This window comes from Phodopus roborovskii, unplaced genomic scaffold (genome assembly GCF_943737965.1).
Source record: "Phodopus roborovskii unplaced genomic scaffold, PHOROB, whole genome shotgun sequence".
NCBI classification, from domain to species: Eukaryota; Metazoa; Chordata; class Mammalia; order Rodentia; family Cricetidae; genus Phodopus; species Phodopus roborovskii.
Genome location: NW_026125052.1, coordinates 4,035,842 through 4,052,688, shown reverse-complemented (window position 1 = coordinate 4,052,688; position 16,847 = coordinate 4,035,842). Strand labels below are relative to the sequence as shown.

Here is a 16,847-nt window from a genome sequence, read left to right as displayed (position 1 = left end):
ACATGCATGCACTCACGTGCAAAAAATTAAGAGACAGGGAGGAAAATGGAGACTCTCTCAGACAATCCTACACTCATGATTCTCAAGTATGTCTTATTTGTTGAGTCTTTTGTGCTTAAGCCTGTATTAAAAGAACTAATGAAACCCCAATTCTGCTTTCAAAGAGAAAAAAAAAAGGACAAAGGAACCAAAGACACCCTGGGGTATTAAGCTGATTCTGCAAAGTTGGCTATTAATTAGCTTTGTTAGATACCAAGCAAAATAACTGCCAAGACATGCAATCAGCCTAGGCAGCTATTAACAGACAAATGGATAAAGAAAATTTGTTGTGTACACATAACAGAGCTTTATTCAGATATAAATAATGAAATTATTATTTATAGGAAAATAGAACTGGAGATCATAATGCTAAGCAAAATAAGTTAGAAGACAAATACTGCATATTTTATCTCATATGAAAAGTAGATTTTAAAAAAACAGGTGTATATGCTATGAAAATAGAAGTAGGACTATATAGGAAAAGGGGTCCACTGAGAATGGGCAGGGGAAAGAAGATGGGAGAACAAACCAGTATATAGTGTGAAAATGTCACAACAAAATCTTGTTTTTAGACTAATTTTAAAGGTATAAATTTTATTTTATTTATTTATTTATTTATTTTCAACACAGGGTTTCTCTGTGGCTTTGGAGGCTGTCCTGAAATGAGCTATTGTAGACCAGGCTGGCCTCAAACTCACAGAGATCTGCCTGCCTCTGCTTCCTGAGTGCTGGGATAAAGGTGTGTGCCACCAATGCCAGGCTTATTTTTTTTGTCTTTGTTTTTCAAGACATGACTTCTCTATGTAGTCCTGGCTGTCCTGGGACTCCCTTTGTGGACCAGGCTAGCCTAGAACTCACAGAGATCCACCTGCCTCTGCCTCCTGAGTGCGGGGGTGGGGTGGGGGGTAGGGGTATGGGAGGGAGTGGTATACACTACCATGCCTGACTTAAAAATATAAATTTTAAAAGAAAGAAAAAGATGCTAAATAAAGGAAAATGATGGTGATATTCTGGTTTCCAGAGTAAAGAAAGACAAGAAACTAAGTTCTAGTTTTTGTGCTACCAATAACCAGTTCTGTAGCGTGTGTAAATCCCTCAGGTTGTTTAAGAAAGATAACCCTGTATGCCGTCAAGAGACCTACAATTCTGTAAGTGAGCGTCACTTACAAACTATGTCATAGAAATACAGAGGGAGTATAAGTGTGGTTACCAGGAGGCTAGAGACTAAGAGAGGATTCGTTATTTTGTACTTTTATTTTTATTTCATGTTGTATGGTGTTTTGCCTGCATGCATTTGTGCACCAAGTACACACAGTGCCTGAAGAGGCCAGAAGAGGGCATCTGACACCCTGGGACTGACATTTGAGACAATTGTGAGCTTCCAGGTGGGTATTAAAGATGGATCTCAGACTGGATGGTGTTGGTGCCTTTAATCCCAGCATTCAGGAGGCAGAGGCAGGTGGATCTCTGGTCTACAGATTTCATTCACAATAGTCAAAGCTACATAAAGAAACCCTTTCTCAGGGGTGGGGAGTAATGGAACCCATGTCCTCTAGAAGAGTAGCCAGTGCTCTTAACTGCTGAGTCATCTTGCCAGCCCACAAAAGGAAATCATTCTAATGAGGAGGGGTTTGCTCATCTGCCACATGAAAAGCCTGAACAAGTTTATTTCTAAGCATCCCCCATCCCTAGCTGTAAACACCTATAACCCAAAAGAAAATGAAGACAAAGGATTTCCAAAGAATTCTGTCCTAAAACTTACCATAGCTTTGAGGTTCAGCCAAAGAACTCTGGATTCTTTCAAAGTCCTTTTCTATGGGACTTGAGGTCTATAAAAGAAAAGCAAAGAAAGTAGGTTCAGTGAAGGCAAATACATATTTAAAAAGTTAGGAGAGAATTTCTTAATATTTTCATTTTGTTGTTCCTGTGCTGGGCATCAAAAACAGGGCCTTGTGCATGCTAGGGAGTACTCTACCACTGAGCTATATCTCAAGCCCTCTGTAAGTTCTTAAACCTTGACAACTATAGAAAAAGAACATTTTCCAGACAGCATTGTGCTGTGTTCCTCTCAACAAGCCCTCCCTCCACCTCCACTGTGCAGAGAAATTTTGTGACTTTCCCTTCCTCCAGCATTATCCCTTGTTCAATGCTCTGACAAACACTAGAGCCTCTGCAGCTAAGTTGGTGTATTCAATGTGTAGCCCATTTTTCCAGTCCTAACCTGCAGAAAGAATAAATGTCCTTCCTTGTTTGTGTAATCTAAGTCAAAACAACTGTGACCCATGTTCTTCAAAGACTTCCTATACTGGACTAGGAAGATGGTTCGGTAAGTAAAGAAACTTGTCACATAAGCCTGGTGGCCTGAGATTAATCCCTAGAATCCATACAAAAGTGAAAGAGAATCAAATCCAAAATGTCCTCTGGTCTCTACACATGAGCCATGGCACATATGCCCATACATATTGCATCATCACACACGCAGGATTTTGGAGGAAGAGAAAATACTGGGAAGAAGAAGCATGGAGTCTCAGAAACATGCCAGGAGCCACAAAAGAAAACAATACAGAATAAAGGTCACCAAGCCTGGGTTAAGTTATAAGAGCTAGTTAGTAATAATCATAAACTATAGCTAAGCTTTTATACTTAATAATGAATCTCCATGTGGTTATTTGGGAGCTGGCTGGTGGGACAGAAACATCTGTCTATAATCATATTCTTATATTGTATCATTCTCAACAGCTATCTGTACCCTTTAGGTTTTTGGGTTGTGTTTTTTGTTGTTTTGATTTGATTTGAGACAAAGTTGTGGCTGGCCTTGAATGTTGTCTGCACTGTTTAAATTACTGTATCCCTGTAGAGTTAGTATTATCTAGTTTCTATAGATAACATTTTGGTATCATAATACACAACAGCAACTCAGGTCTACTTTATTAGATGCTTGATGACATCTTGATTCTGCCAGATTATAATACTTACACTGTAAAATTTCTCAGTACCCACAGATGTGTCACAACTCGCATGAGAGGCTTCACTGTGCTCTGGATGGTCATGTTTTCTGAAGAATGGGTATCTAATACCTAATAATCATAACATAACATGATCATTCAGTGATATTCATGTAGCAGGAAAAAGCAAAATGTAACAACAGAATAAAGACATAAACATATTTTTCAAAGGGTAGCTAAATTCTCTAACTTGCATAGATAGACACTGTTAATTTAGCCTGGTCCTAAAATGCAGCCACCCATTCAAGCAATTTTTTTCTGAGACAGGGCCTCTCTGTGTAGCTCTGGTTGTCTTGGAACTTACTCTGTAGACCATGCTGGCCTTGAACTCACAAAAATACAACTGCCTCTGTCTCCCAAGTGCTGGGATTAAAGGTATACAATATCACTGCCAGGCAACAGCAATTCTTGAAGAATAGATTCTAGGTTCACATCTTTAATCCAGCCTGGTCTACAAAGTGAGTTCTAGGACAGTCTCCAAAGCTACACAGAGAAACCCTGTCTCTAAAAACAAAATAAAAGCAAACAAAAAATAGATTCTAAATACCAGAAACCCCCCAAAAATTGATTTTCCTGTGTTGTTATTTGGTTTTCATGTAGCCCAGGATTGCCTATAACTTGCTATGCAGCTGAGGATAACCTTGAATTTCTGAGTCTCTGGCATCCATCTCTCAAGTGTTAACAATTGTAGGTGTATGCTCTTCTATATGGCTTTTCTTTTCGTTTAGGTATGTGCATGTATGTGTAGTATATGTATGGTCCCATAGGTACATGCAGGTACACATCAGTGCATGAGGCCAAAGGCAGATGCTGGGTATTTTCCTGTATCCATCTCTGTTGTTTTATATCTGTTATAGCACAGCGGCTACACCTGATTTTATAGCTGACTCAGTTACTAACTGTGCCTCTGTAACTGCTGCTTGACCCCCTCTATGTAGGGAGACAAATGTTGTTTTAACCAAATCTCTATCCTTTTATTTTACCAATAAAGACTAGGGAGCCAGACGCTGGCATGAAAATCTGCTAGCCCAGAGAGGCAGAGAAAGCAGCCAGCTGACCTTCTTCCTTTGAGGAAGAAATTGAGCTTCTCTTTTGCCATACCAAACCAGAAAGGACCACCAAACTCAAAGTCCCGCCCTACTACTTCCTGTATGTCTGTCTTCTTGACTTCCTCTTACTCTCTATGGCTACTTGATGTTAACTAGTTGTTTGCTCCACCTCTTAATGTATTGTTGCTTTTATTTAATTCTGTTTACAATAAACAGAAAGATGGATTATGTGTTCAGCATGCTCTAGCAATCTACCTGTGGTTTCTAGGACTAGGGTTACAGATGCTGGTAGTCATGCCTGAATTTTACCTACGTGCTGGGGATCCAAATTCAAGCATCAAGATTGCACAGCAGGCACTTTACCCATATCCTTTAGATATTCTCCCTCCTCCCCACACACACCCAGAAAGTACAAACAGAGAAACCAGCTGATTTTCTGTAAAGCTAAGTGTCAACTTTAGATGTCTTTGACTTTAACAACTGTGAAATTATCTGATGATCTGACTGTGAACCAATTACAATGACAGTAAATGCCATATCAGTAGGTTTATTTCCTACATTAGAATGAAATGAAAAGGAAAAAAAAGCAGGCTGGGCATGATGGCATACACCTGCAATACCAGCACTTACGAGACTGAGGGAGCAGGATAGCAAGTCCCAGGTAAGCTTGGGCTACTCATCAAGGGACTGCTGCAAAAACAAAGAAACATTCAGTAGGGAACGACAGCTCACATCCACCCTTAAGTAAAAAAAAAAAAAGGTTGATTCCTTACTAGGTTAGACCTGGGACCAAGGTCAGCACTTGGATATTGTTTTACAAAGGAACCTGGTTTCACTAATAGGGGAACTAAAAATGAACCTCTTCATCTTTGAAGATAGGTTCTCAGAAAAGTAGGAGACAGGACCATGCAAAAGGAATATGCTAGAAGCACACATATTTTGAGATCTGATAAACAGAGCTCACCTACCCAACTCCTCCCAATGAACTTACTGGTGAAGCTTTGAAGGCCTGTCTGTCTGCTCTGCTTGTTCTTGTCACAGTCACTGTTGTCCATTTTGCCAAACTTCATATTTCCTTTCAGCTCATCATTTTCTCTTTGATATTCTATAATGTGCTGCCAATATGTGCTCTCAGGACCTCTAACTGGGGGCTGTGGCAAAGCAGTGGCCTCATTTTCAACCTTACTCTCAAAAGGCAAACTGCTCTGAGGATTCCAAGAAGGTACTAGGAGCTGTCCAGTAACTGCTTTCTCTGCCATTTCTTTTACTGCCACTAGGCACAAGAAAAAAGAAGCATTTAAAACATCACTATAAACATGAGAAACAAAAGTTTACAACCTTAAAAGATATAATACTACTTCGACCATATTGTAACAATAATTAATTTGGTATAGTTCGTTACCCTTATGTTGCTTGTTTACCTTTAAGGAGAAGGAATGAGAACTATGATGACTACAGGAAACTGCAGTTATTACCCCAAACAATAGCTATGCTGCTGAATTCCAGTAAAAAGCAGTCGAGAACTTGTAGGTGGATCCTATCAATGGTTTAATAAGAAAAATAATATCTGAAATTCCCAGGCTATAGTAATTATCATCTGCCTGACTTTTCTAGACTACACTCGCAAAATCTTTGGGAGAAGATACACACCAAGAAACTACAACAAAAGGGTACTACAGAATATGTAACACTGCACACTCTCCATTTTAATGTTTATGGGATAAATACACTGTGTATTATTTTACTACATGTTATACAATATATATTTATACAGACAATAGAAGTATTTTCTACAAGTTTAAAAATATTAAAGCATCTTCCATCTACAGTCTGCAATCAGAAAATCTGTGCTTTTATTATAAGATGATGTGCTTGCGCAAATGTGTGTGTGCGCGCGCATGTGTGCGTGTGTGAATAACAGTGTTATCTATGATCCTATGATCCTAAATAACGAGACATGTGTTGTTACCAAACAGGTGCTTGTGGTATTGCTTGGTTGTAGAGTAATTGTTTAACCTGAATAATACCTAGGTTCAATCCCCAGAACCATAAAACAAACAAAAATTTCATTAATCAGCTAGGCATAATAGTGCATGCTTAAACCCTAATATTTGAGGGTATCATGAGTTTAAGGCTAGCCTGAGCTATACAATATGATAAATAAATAAATGAATAAATAAGTAAGTACTCCCTTTTAATTAAAACTATGACTTCATACTCACTTTTCCATTTTAAGTGCTTCTCTCCATCATCTTCATTATTATTTGACTTTGTATTATAGATTTCAGAAGACACAGATCCCACACTGATTCTAAATTATATCATTTATGGTAGGAATAAAGTAGACATAAATAAATAAAATGTTTGTTCAAGTTCCTAACAGTTCAAAGCCCACCAGCCCACCAGAACCCCTCCCCACTCTGATTTCTGTTCACCACCAGAGAACACCTGTTACCCCATCATCTCAGACTGTAAGGACCCCTAGCAGGCAGAGCCCTGTTGAGGCCTGGGTGACCCAGGTCTCCATGAGTGGATTGACTCAGGGAAGGATACACTAGTTAGCTGAGTAACTCCTGACTTGGATACTTGACTCCCTAGACCATTTATTGTTTATTAATTACCAAATTTGTAATTCATGATTCTAATAGTGTTTGGGGGAGATTTTCAGAAGTAGAAGAAACTGATCACTGGAAGTTTCACCTGACAATATCTGTCCTTCACTGTTGCCAAGTCTACCCTGCCCCAAAGAGACAAATCACAAGAGACAGTTCATGTGAAGGTTCTCTGGAGCCAAGCCCACCATATCAGTTACAGCACAAGAGTTAACACTTGCAACAAGGATCTAAGGCACAAATATCCTGAAGAACAGAGTGTCTCTAGGTTCTGGATCCTGTTAGTATCAGTTACTTTCAACCAAGCTTCTTTATTTGCAAATTAGAGCAGTCTTTCTTTCCATGATTATAACCATTTTGTCATTCATTAAAATAACTCTTCATGACTTGGCATGGTGGTACATGCATTTAATCCCTGCCCTCTGTAGTCAGAGCAGACAGATCTTTGTGAGTTCCAGGACTATATAGTGAAACCCTGCCTCAAATAATTACAGCAATAATAGTGCTGTAATAATAAAATAATAAAAGTGTGTGATAAGGGAGGAGTGAATGGGGGTAAAAGTGAGATGTGTGGATGGAATAAGGAAGAGAGGAGGGAGGGGAAACGGTGGTTGGTAGTAAAATAAATGAAAATTTTAATTTAAAAAAAAGTGTTTGGAGCCAGGCATTGGTGGCACACGCCTTTAATCCCAGCACTCAGGAGGCAGAGACAGGCAGATTTCTGAATTTGAGGCCAGCCTGGTCTACAGAGCTAGTTCCAGGATAGGATCCAAAGCAATACAGAGAAACCCTGTTTCAAAAAAAAAAAGTGTGGAGTAAAGATGTGATCTTACATCTGAGTTTGGTATTCTCAGTAAGACCATGTAGAAATATATTAGTAATTATGGGTTAATAATTAAGACAGAGCTAGCCAGTAAGAAACGCTAGTCAATGGCCAACAGGTTCATAAATTAAAAAAAAAAGTATGTGATCAGGTCAGGTAGTTGTGGCAGGCACATTTAATTCCAGCACTTGAGAGGCAGAGGCATGTAGATCTCTGTGAGTTTGAGACCAGGCTGGTCTACAAAGTGAGTTCCAGAAGTGAGAGCTGTTACAAAGAGAAACTCTGCCTCAAACAACAACTTTTGTGTGGTTGGTGGCACAGCTATAAAATCCTTGTTGCCCAGAATGCACTACTACCCAGCTAGACCAGAAGGGAGAGCTTGGATCTAACAGCTGTTTTCAACTGCTTTTTGGCAACAACTGCGAAGATTATCTTAAAATGTTTAATGCTTTTGACCTAATAATTCTGCTTCTGGGAAACTCCTAAATACATAATCAAAAATATAGAAAAAAACTGGTTTTTAGTTTTTTCTGGTTTTTTTTGTGGGGGGGGGGCTTGCCTTGAATTCAGAGTTCTGCCTGTCTCTGCCTGCCAAGTGCTGGGATCAAAGGTATGTGCCACTATGCTGTACTTTTACAAATTTTATTACATTTGTATTTATCTTAAAGTCACTATGATATAGTTTCCAACTGAATAAAAAAACAAAATCTACAACTCAGCAATGAGAAACCCTACATTTTTAAAATAGCATAGCTTGGCAAGTGAAATATGTATTTATTTATTTATTTTATTTAAGAATCTTACTATGCAGCCCAGGATGTTCTCTAACTCCTTAGTATTTAGATTATAGGCATGAGTCACTATACCTTACTTCCTACATTTAAAAAATGTATATGGGTGTTTTGCCTGCACCACATCTGCCTGTAGAGGCCAAGAAGAGGGCATTGGATCCCCTGAAACTGGAGTCACAGATGATTGTTAGCTACCATGTGGATGCTGAGAATTGAACTTGGGTCCTCTGCAAGAGCATCCAGTGCTTTTAACCATTTAGCTATCTCTCCAGTCCTAACCCCCCCCCATTTTAGTTTAGTTTTGTTTGTTTGTTTTTAACAGGGTCTTGATATAGCTCTGCCTGGCCTGGTACTCACTACATAGACCATGCTGGCCTTAACCTACCTCTCCCTACAAAATACTGGGATAATAGGCATGTATCACTGTGCTGTGCTTTTGCATATTTTAATTTTATTTTCATTTATCTGTGAAGGAGTGCAGTGGTACACACACACACACACACACACACACACACACTGTAAAAGAGCTGGAGATAGCTCAGTGGTTAAGAGCACTTGCCACTCCTGCAGAACACTGGGGTTCAGTTCCCAGTAACAACACAGTAGTTAAGGAACATCTATAACTCCAGTTCTAGAGAATCTACAGGTATTGCACACATGTGATATACACACATAAATGCAGGCAGACCATCCACACACATTAAATAAAAATAAATGCTTAAAAAAATAACCAATAGGGTTGGAGATAGCTCAGTTGTTAAGAGCACTGGCTGCTCTTCTAGAGGACCTGGGTTCAATTTCCAGCACCCACATAGTGACTCACAACTGTAACTCCAGTTCCAGGGGACCTGACACTTTCACACAGACATACATGTAGGCAACACAACAATGCATATAAAATAAAAATAAATAAGTTGTTTAATAATAATAAAAATAAATGTATTCCAGCATGATGGCACACACCTTTAATCCTAGCACTTGGGAGACAGAGCCATGTACAGCTTTGGGATTTTGATGCCAGTCTGGTCTACGTAGTGAGTTTCAGGCCAGCCAGGGCTACATAGTGGAACCCTATCTCTAAAATAGAATAACATAATAATAAAAAAATTTAAATTTATCTAGGGACTTTGGAAAGGCAAAATACTTTACTACTGACACTGATGAATTCTGATTTAGCCTGACATCCATTTTGCTTGTGATGTCTTCTGTAAATTTCCGTAACAATCTGTTTCTGCGTTGGTTTTATTCATTATTCACAATCCACTTGTCATTAAATATATGAAGGTCAGAAAGTGGTCTAAGGCAACATGAGAATATAAAGGCATATGACACATAAAACAGTAAATGTTGACCCACCTCCTAGTATTTTGGCTTCTATTTCTTTCCAAACTCTTCTCCTTGGCTTCTTGGGTGGATGGTAACTGTTCACATGTGTTCTGCTTCCCAGGACTACAAACAGTTGGAAGCTTAAAAAAAACAAACATGTTTCAATGCTTTGCATGGCAAATTTTTCTTTTCACTCTCATACTCTATTTTTCAAAATCATTTTTGCTAAGTGTATAGAAATAACAAGACCAATTTATGATAATTTCCTTTGCATGTTTCATATCTAATAACGCATCTATTACCTGGAAGCTTTTACTAAAGAACATGGAGTTCAAGAGCCCAGTGCAGACAGAGAGCAAGCAGAAAATGAGTAGACAAAATGGGGAATCAGAAGCTGAGTGTGGTGGTTCACATCTGTAAGTCCAGCACTGGGGAGGTAAGACAAAGATTGCTGTGTTTAAGGCTAGCCTATTCTATAAGACAACATAGCGAGTTCAGGGCCAACCTAAGATATACAAACAAACCTTGCCAGGCTGTGGTGGTGCATGAGTTTTATCCCAGTACTTGGGAGGCAGAGACAGAGGCAGGAGACCTCTGTGAGTTCAAGTCCAGCCTGGTCTACAGAACTAGTTCCAGGACAGCTGAGGCTAAACAAAGAAACCCTATCTTGAAAAACAAAAAGGTAAGAAATCAAAAACTTAGCTAAAACATTTCTCCCCTACAGCAACATACAGACTGAAATTTTTCATGGCAAGACCACTAAACCTTGGATTCCAGTTTAAAAGCCTTGGTGAAAATAATGCAAAAGTCCTCTAGGTCAGTTTTTATTATCCATAAAAGGAAGGTAATAGGGCTGGAGAGATGGCTCACACTGATTACTTTTCCAAAGGACCTGTGTTAAATTTCCAGATTATAACTGTCTGTAATTCCCCTTCTAGGGAACCCAACATCCTCACACAGATATTCATGCAAGCAAAACACCAATGGATATAAAATAAAAATTTAAAAAGAAGATCATACCTACCAGTAAAGTGCTATAAAATTAAATATAATAGAAGTTATAATACTTTGGAAATAATGGAAGTAAAAAATAATAAATTTTGAAATCCTGTACTCCACAAAATTTGAAAATTCAAAGGAAATGAAGAAATTTCTGAATACCTATCACTTACCAAAATTAAATCAAGAACAGATATGCAATTTAAATAGACCTATAACCCATAATGAATTAGAAGCAGTCATCAAAAGCCTTCCAACCAAAAAAAGCCCAGGGCCAGAAGGCTTCAGTGCAGAATCTACCAGAAATTCAAAGAGCTAATACCAATATTCCTCAAATTGTTCCACACAATAGAAGCAGAAGGTTCATTATGAGGCTACATTTATGAGGCTCTTTTTACGAGGCTACAATTACCTAAGAAAGACAACTACAGACCAATATCCTTCATGAACATTGATTCAAAAGTACTCAATAAAATACTGGCAAATCAAATCCAAGAACACATCAGAGAAATCATCTACCATGACCAAGTAGGCTTCATCCCAGGGATGCAGGGATGGTTCAACATATGAAAATCTATCAATGTGACCCACCATATAAACAACTGAAAAAGAAAAATCATATGATCATCTCACTAGATGCTGAAAAAGCCTTTGACAAAACCCAATGCCCTTTCATGATAAAAGTCTTGGAGAGATCAGGGATAACAGGAACATACCTAAACACAATAAAAACAATATACAGTAAACCAACAGCCAACATTAAACTGAATGGAGAGAAGCTTAAGGTGATTCCTCTAAAATCAAGAACAAGACAAGGCTGCCCACTCTATCTCTTCAATATTGTACTTGAAGTTTTAGCTAGATAAATAAGACAACGAAAGGAGATCAAGGGGATACAAATTGGAAAGGAAGAAGTCAAACTGTCACTATTTGCAGATGATATGATTGTTTACACAAGTGACCCAAAAACTCTACCAGGGAACTCCTACAGCTGATAAACACTTTCAGCAAATTAGCAAGATACAAGATTAACACACACACACACACACACACACACACACACACACACACCAGTAGCCTTACTATATACAGATGATAAAGGAGCTGAGAAAGAAATCAGAGAAACATCACCCTTTACAATAGCCACAAACAACATAAAATATCTTGGGGGTAACACTAACCAAACAAGTGGAAGACCTATATAGCAAGAACTTTGTGTCTTTAAACAATAAATGCCTATGTCACTCAAAAGAGACACATTTGCTTTTCCCAGCTTTTACTTCATTTTAATAAACTTAGGTAATCATTATTTCCTAGCTTACAGCAACAAATCCAGACCTTGTGGATGGCATTAAGACACACAGAAATGACAGAAATCATTAAAATGAAGTACATCTAACTTACATGGTGAGATCAGCCAGGGCTATGTACTGAGACCCTGTCTAGTATGTCTAGGGGCACTTATGTATTATCTCAGCTCTTAGAAGGCTAAGATAGGAGGATTTGGAGTCCAAGGATAAGCTTGGATATATAGAGAATTCTAGGCAAGTCTGAGCTATATAGTAATACCTTCAAAAAGACAAATGAAACAGTCATGTGTTGGTGGCACATGCCTTTAATCCCAGCACTTGGGAGGCAGGGGCAGGCAGATCTATGTGGGTTCAAGGTCAGCCTGATCTACAGAGCAAGCTCCAGGACAACCTCCGAAGCTACAGAGAAACCCTGTCTCTAAAAACCAAAAAAAAAAAAAAAAAGAAAGAAAAGAAACAACAACTGAGAGAGAGGAGTCGGGAGAGGAGCAAGCTAAAGGGCAAGAGATAGTGCTACTTGTCCCAACTAAGAATAAAAGATTACATTGTCAGTAGACAATTTGAACCATTAAAAAAAATCAATAAAAGTTAATGTAGCTATCAATTATGGTATTCAAGAATTAAACTCTTTCTTCCAGTGGAACAGACCTCGACTACCCTACTCCCACCTTAGACCACCAGGTCTCAGAAAATTCCAGTCACTGAACTTCAACTTCACACTCTGAAAAAGGAGGGAGGTGGTCCTGCCTTGAGGCTCTTCCAGTTCTAAAAGTGTGGCTCAAGAGACACTCCACTCATCTCTCTGAATTTGCTCAAATGTATGTATTCATTCTCTCATTCGTCAGTGATTATACCTCTGCTATGTTTTTAAAGAGCCACAGAAGCCAAGCAGTGGTGGCTCACACCTTTAACCCCAGCATCAAGAGGCAGAGGCAGAGAGGCAGAGAGGCAGAGAGGCAGAGGCGCAGAGAGGCAGAGGCGCAGAGAGGCAGAGGCGCAGAGAGGCAGAGGCGCAGAGAGGCAGAGGCGCAGAGAGGCAGAGAGGCAGAGGCGCAGAGGCAGAGGCGCAGAGGCAGAGGCAGAGGCAGAGGCAGAGGCAGAGGCAGAGGCAGAGGCAGAGGCAGGGAGTGTCTCAGTTCCAGAGACTGATTTACAGAGTGAGCCACAGAGAAATCTAATTTCATCTTCAGCTCCTGGGCTATCTTGTATTTTTACTTAACTATCTTCTTTGCAAATCAGATTCCTTTGTGTTGAAGTTAAAACACACTGGTACATAAGTACAAGCATAGTCTGTGGTTTATTCACCATTATATGCCAGGTTCTAATATATCCTCTGACTATAAATGTTTTATTTTTACCTCTCTCTCTCTAAGTCAATGGGTATCTTCTCAATTTCTACTTTTTTAAATTGTTTATGTATTTAATGTGTATGGCTGTTTTGAAGGCATGTTATGTCTGTGCACAATGTGTGTGCCTGGTGCCCACAGAGGCCAAAATAGGGTGTCTAAGCCCCTGGGAGTGGAGTTACAGACAGTTGTGAACTGCCATGAGGGTCTGGGAATTGAACCTGGGTCCTCTGGAAGAGTATCCAGTGATTTTAATGCCTGAACTATCTCTATAAGCCCCTCCACCTTTTTTGAGACAAGGTATCTCACTTGAACTTGAAACTTACCTATTCAGCTAGACTAGCTGGCCAGCAAGCTCCAGGGATCCTCCTGTCTCCACCTCCTCAGCATTGGGATTATAGGCACAGACGGACATGACTGATGTTTTTTTAATATAAGTGCTGAGATCAAACTCAAGTTCTCATGCTTGTCTAGCAGATACTTTACTGCTGAGCTATCTTCTCAGTTACACACACACACACACACACCACACACACACACACATATATCTCAATAGGCAATTTAGAGTACAGAACTTTTTTAAAGTGTGTGGGCCTGAGTGAATGTATGTTCAGAGGAAGGCACTGGAGCCCCCTGGAACAGAAGTTATGGGTTGTTGTAAGCTGGCTTATGTGGGTCCTTTGCAAAAGCAGCAAGTTCTCTTAAATACTAAATCATATCACCAGCCCCTAAAATGGGGATTAATACCTGTCCAAAATGCTTTATACACTTTGAACTATGTCAAATTGCTAGTACTTAACTGAGCTATAAAGAAGAAATTTCAAACAGCTGAACCTAATATATTTGAATCTATAGAGGAGGACAAAATCTTTGTGCTTGGTTTGGAATGGGGAATATCTACCACAGAATTCCATCACAGAGGCCTTGTTTCCTAAACCAAGAGAACCTTGCTATGAGTTATCTGCTTTTATTTATAGGCACTGCATAGAGGTCACAGGAAATGTTAGTTCCAGGTCCTGCAAAGGCAATTCCTTCTACCCACTTAATGTACCTGATTGTTTGTCTCTGACTGGTCCCTGCTGCTTTCTTCAGAAACTTGTATGAAAGGCTTCCAACCACAGTCACTTAATTTCTCAGGATTTTTGCCAAAATGTCCTTCTTGGAAGTCTCTCTCTGTTCCTGGAGACCTTGCTAGGGCCAACCAATAGTCACCATTTTCTGACTGCCTGGGCTCTGATAATTGCATAACAGGAGGAAGGTATGTCAAAGATGGAGGGCCCACAGCTAACAGAAACTTGGCATTTGCAAACCTTAATGAAGCATCCCACAAACTCCTGCATTGGTTGTCCAATTCCTTCTGTGCCAACTCAAGTTCATCTATTTCCTGTTCAAGTTTACTCAGCCACTCAGCATTCTGTTGCATCATTACCTGTGAAATCTTAAGATTCAGCACACACTTACTGACATACTCATCAGTCTTGGACCAGCTGCTCATTTTGCCCTTGTCTTCTCTGGTTGGTTCAGACAGGCTGAGTGAACTGATGGAATCACTTTGCCAGTCCCCATCCTCAAAGGAAAGGTCTGTATCAACTTCTGAAAAGCTCTTGTCCTCACAAAAGCAATGCAATTCTCTCTCCATCTTATCCAGCTCTTCTTCCAGGGATGGTAATTCATCTACCTGGTTTGGCTTATCCCTCTCCAGTGATGAAGCAGTCTCTGGGCACTCTTCCTCTTTGTCAGTTCCCAGGTCCAAGCATCCTGAGTATATTTCATTGATTTCAAAGCTGCAGAGGCTGGCCTGACTTGCAGTGGGGCTCCTGACCTCTTCTGCCAAACATGAAGCAGGAGGAGAAGGAACATTTGGATTCTCAGGTTCCTGGGCTGACAGACTTGAATCCAGTGTTTTTCCAGTGGGAATAGAGTGATCTGTTGGTGAATGGGGCTGACTACCTGTTGGAAAGAATAGTAATACCCAAATGATTAAACTGATCATAGAAGGTAAGCATCCTTGGCTATAGTTTAAGGTGTACAACATGACCTGGGTCAGGTGCCATACACAACTTTAATCATAAAATCTGGGAGGCTGAGGCAGAAGGATCTCAAGTTAGATGGCAGCTTGGACTATGAAACTTTGAAGCCATGAACCAGCTAGTGAGAGCCTGTCTCAAATAACAACTATTTAAAAGGTATAAAAACAATCTTTTATTTTTCCAACTCACTTCCCAGAGGAGTGAAATTCTACTGGAAGGCCAATAGATACATTCAACAGAGGATGGAAAAACTCTGTCTTGTTGTTGTTGTTGTTGGAGACAGGCTCTCTTTGTGTATTGGATGTCCTGGAACTCATGATCTCACTAATGCAGATCAGGCTGGCCTTGAAAGATATATGCTTGCCTCTGCCTCCAGTCTCCCAAGTGCTGGGATTAAAGGTATTCATCATCAATGAGTGGTGGTGATACAGGCCTTTAATCCCAGCATTCAGGAGGCACAGGCAGGCAGATCACTGTGAGTTTGAGACCAGCCTGGTCTACAGAGTGAGTTTCAGGACAGACTTTACAGAGAAACCCTGTCTCAGAAAAAAAAATGTGCTTAACTGTCAGAATATTCAAATTACAGGCCTCTGGATCCCAAGGACAACTCACAATCATATAAATAACTCTCTGGATTCTCTGGGCATCAGGCATGGATACTGGTGCACAGGCATACACACAGCCAAAACACTCATAAAATACAAATACATTTCTCCTTAAAAAAGAAAAGGAGTGAATAAGATGGCTCAGTCTGATTCCCGGATCACATGGTGAAAGGAGACAACTGACCCCACAAGCCGTCTTCTGACCTCCACACATGCACCACAGCACAAGTGAGTTTTAAAATGTAAAGCAGACCACCCAAATCATCCCACTATTATTACAGTAAGGCTTTGTGAGTCCAAGTCATACCCATTTCCTTGAGCTCTTTGATGTCCAAGTCTGGAGTATCTTTTTGATATTCTGAAGTTAGTCCTAGACAAGGATTGACATCTGGGTGGGCTTCATAACTCTGCATTCTGGGGCCCTCAGCTGGCTGACTTTTCTGAGCTCCAAGAAACTCCTATATCAAAACATTGTCAAGGATACATTTTAGGTCATCCAAATGACATCTGCTTTTTTAGAAACACACACACACCAGATATCTTCTCCTTACTCTTACTTTTCTATTAGGCAGACTATCAGTCTTAAGTAGCTAGTTATTATTTCAGTTCTGCCATTCACTGAATCTTTACTATATCCTACAATTTCCTCAGCATCTCTTCTAAATTCTCTGATGCCTTCACTAAGTTAAACAGATATGCTTTTCTCAGCAACACAGTATAATAAAATGAAGCTGTCTAAAACTTTGGGGGCTTTTTGAAACCTAGTCATAGTATATTCTGCTACACTAGCTTTGAACTTTCTATGTAGTCCATGATAATCTCAAACTCCTGATCCTACTTTAGGATCCCCTATCCCCAGGCCATGTGCTCACATGACATACTTCTACAGGCAGGCACCACTGTCCACCATTC

General features: G+C 39.8%; 1 protein-coding gene across 1 annotated transcript in view; it reads right to left on the bottom strand.

Annotated features, from left to right (window-relative positions):
• Tex14 (testis expressed 14, intercellular bridge forming factor) overlaps positions 1-16,847 on the bottom strand; it is a 108,804-nt gene that overhangs the window by 27,047 nt on the left and 64,910 nt on the right. The window contains exons 13-19 of the mRNA XM_051189557.1: positions 16,243-16,393; positions 14,352-15,250; positions 9,676-9,785; positions 6,316-6,404; positions 5,085-5,366; positions 3,016-3,116; positions 1,802-1,868 (exon numbers count right to left, since the gene is read on the bottom strand). Coding sequence (XP_051045514.1) covers positions 1,802-1,868; positions 3,016-3,116; positions 5,085-5,366; positions 6,316-6,404; positions 9,676-9,785; positions 14,352-15,250; positions 16,243-16,393 — 1,699 coding nt within the window. The remainder of the gene's footprint in view (positions 1-1,801; positions 1,869-3,015; positions 3,117-5,084; positions 5,367-6,315; positions 6,405-9,675; positions 9,786-14,351; positions 15,251-16,242; positions 16,394-16,847) is intronic.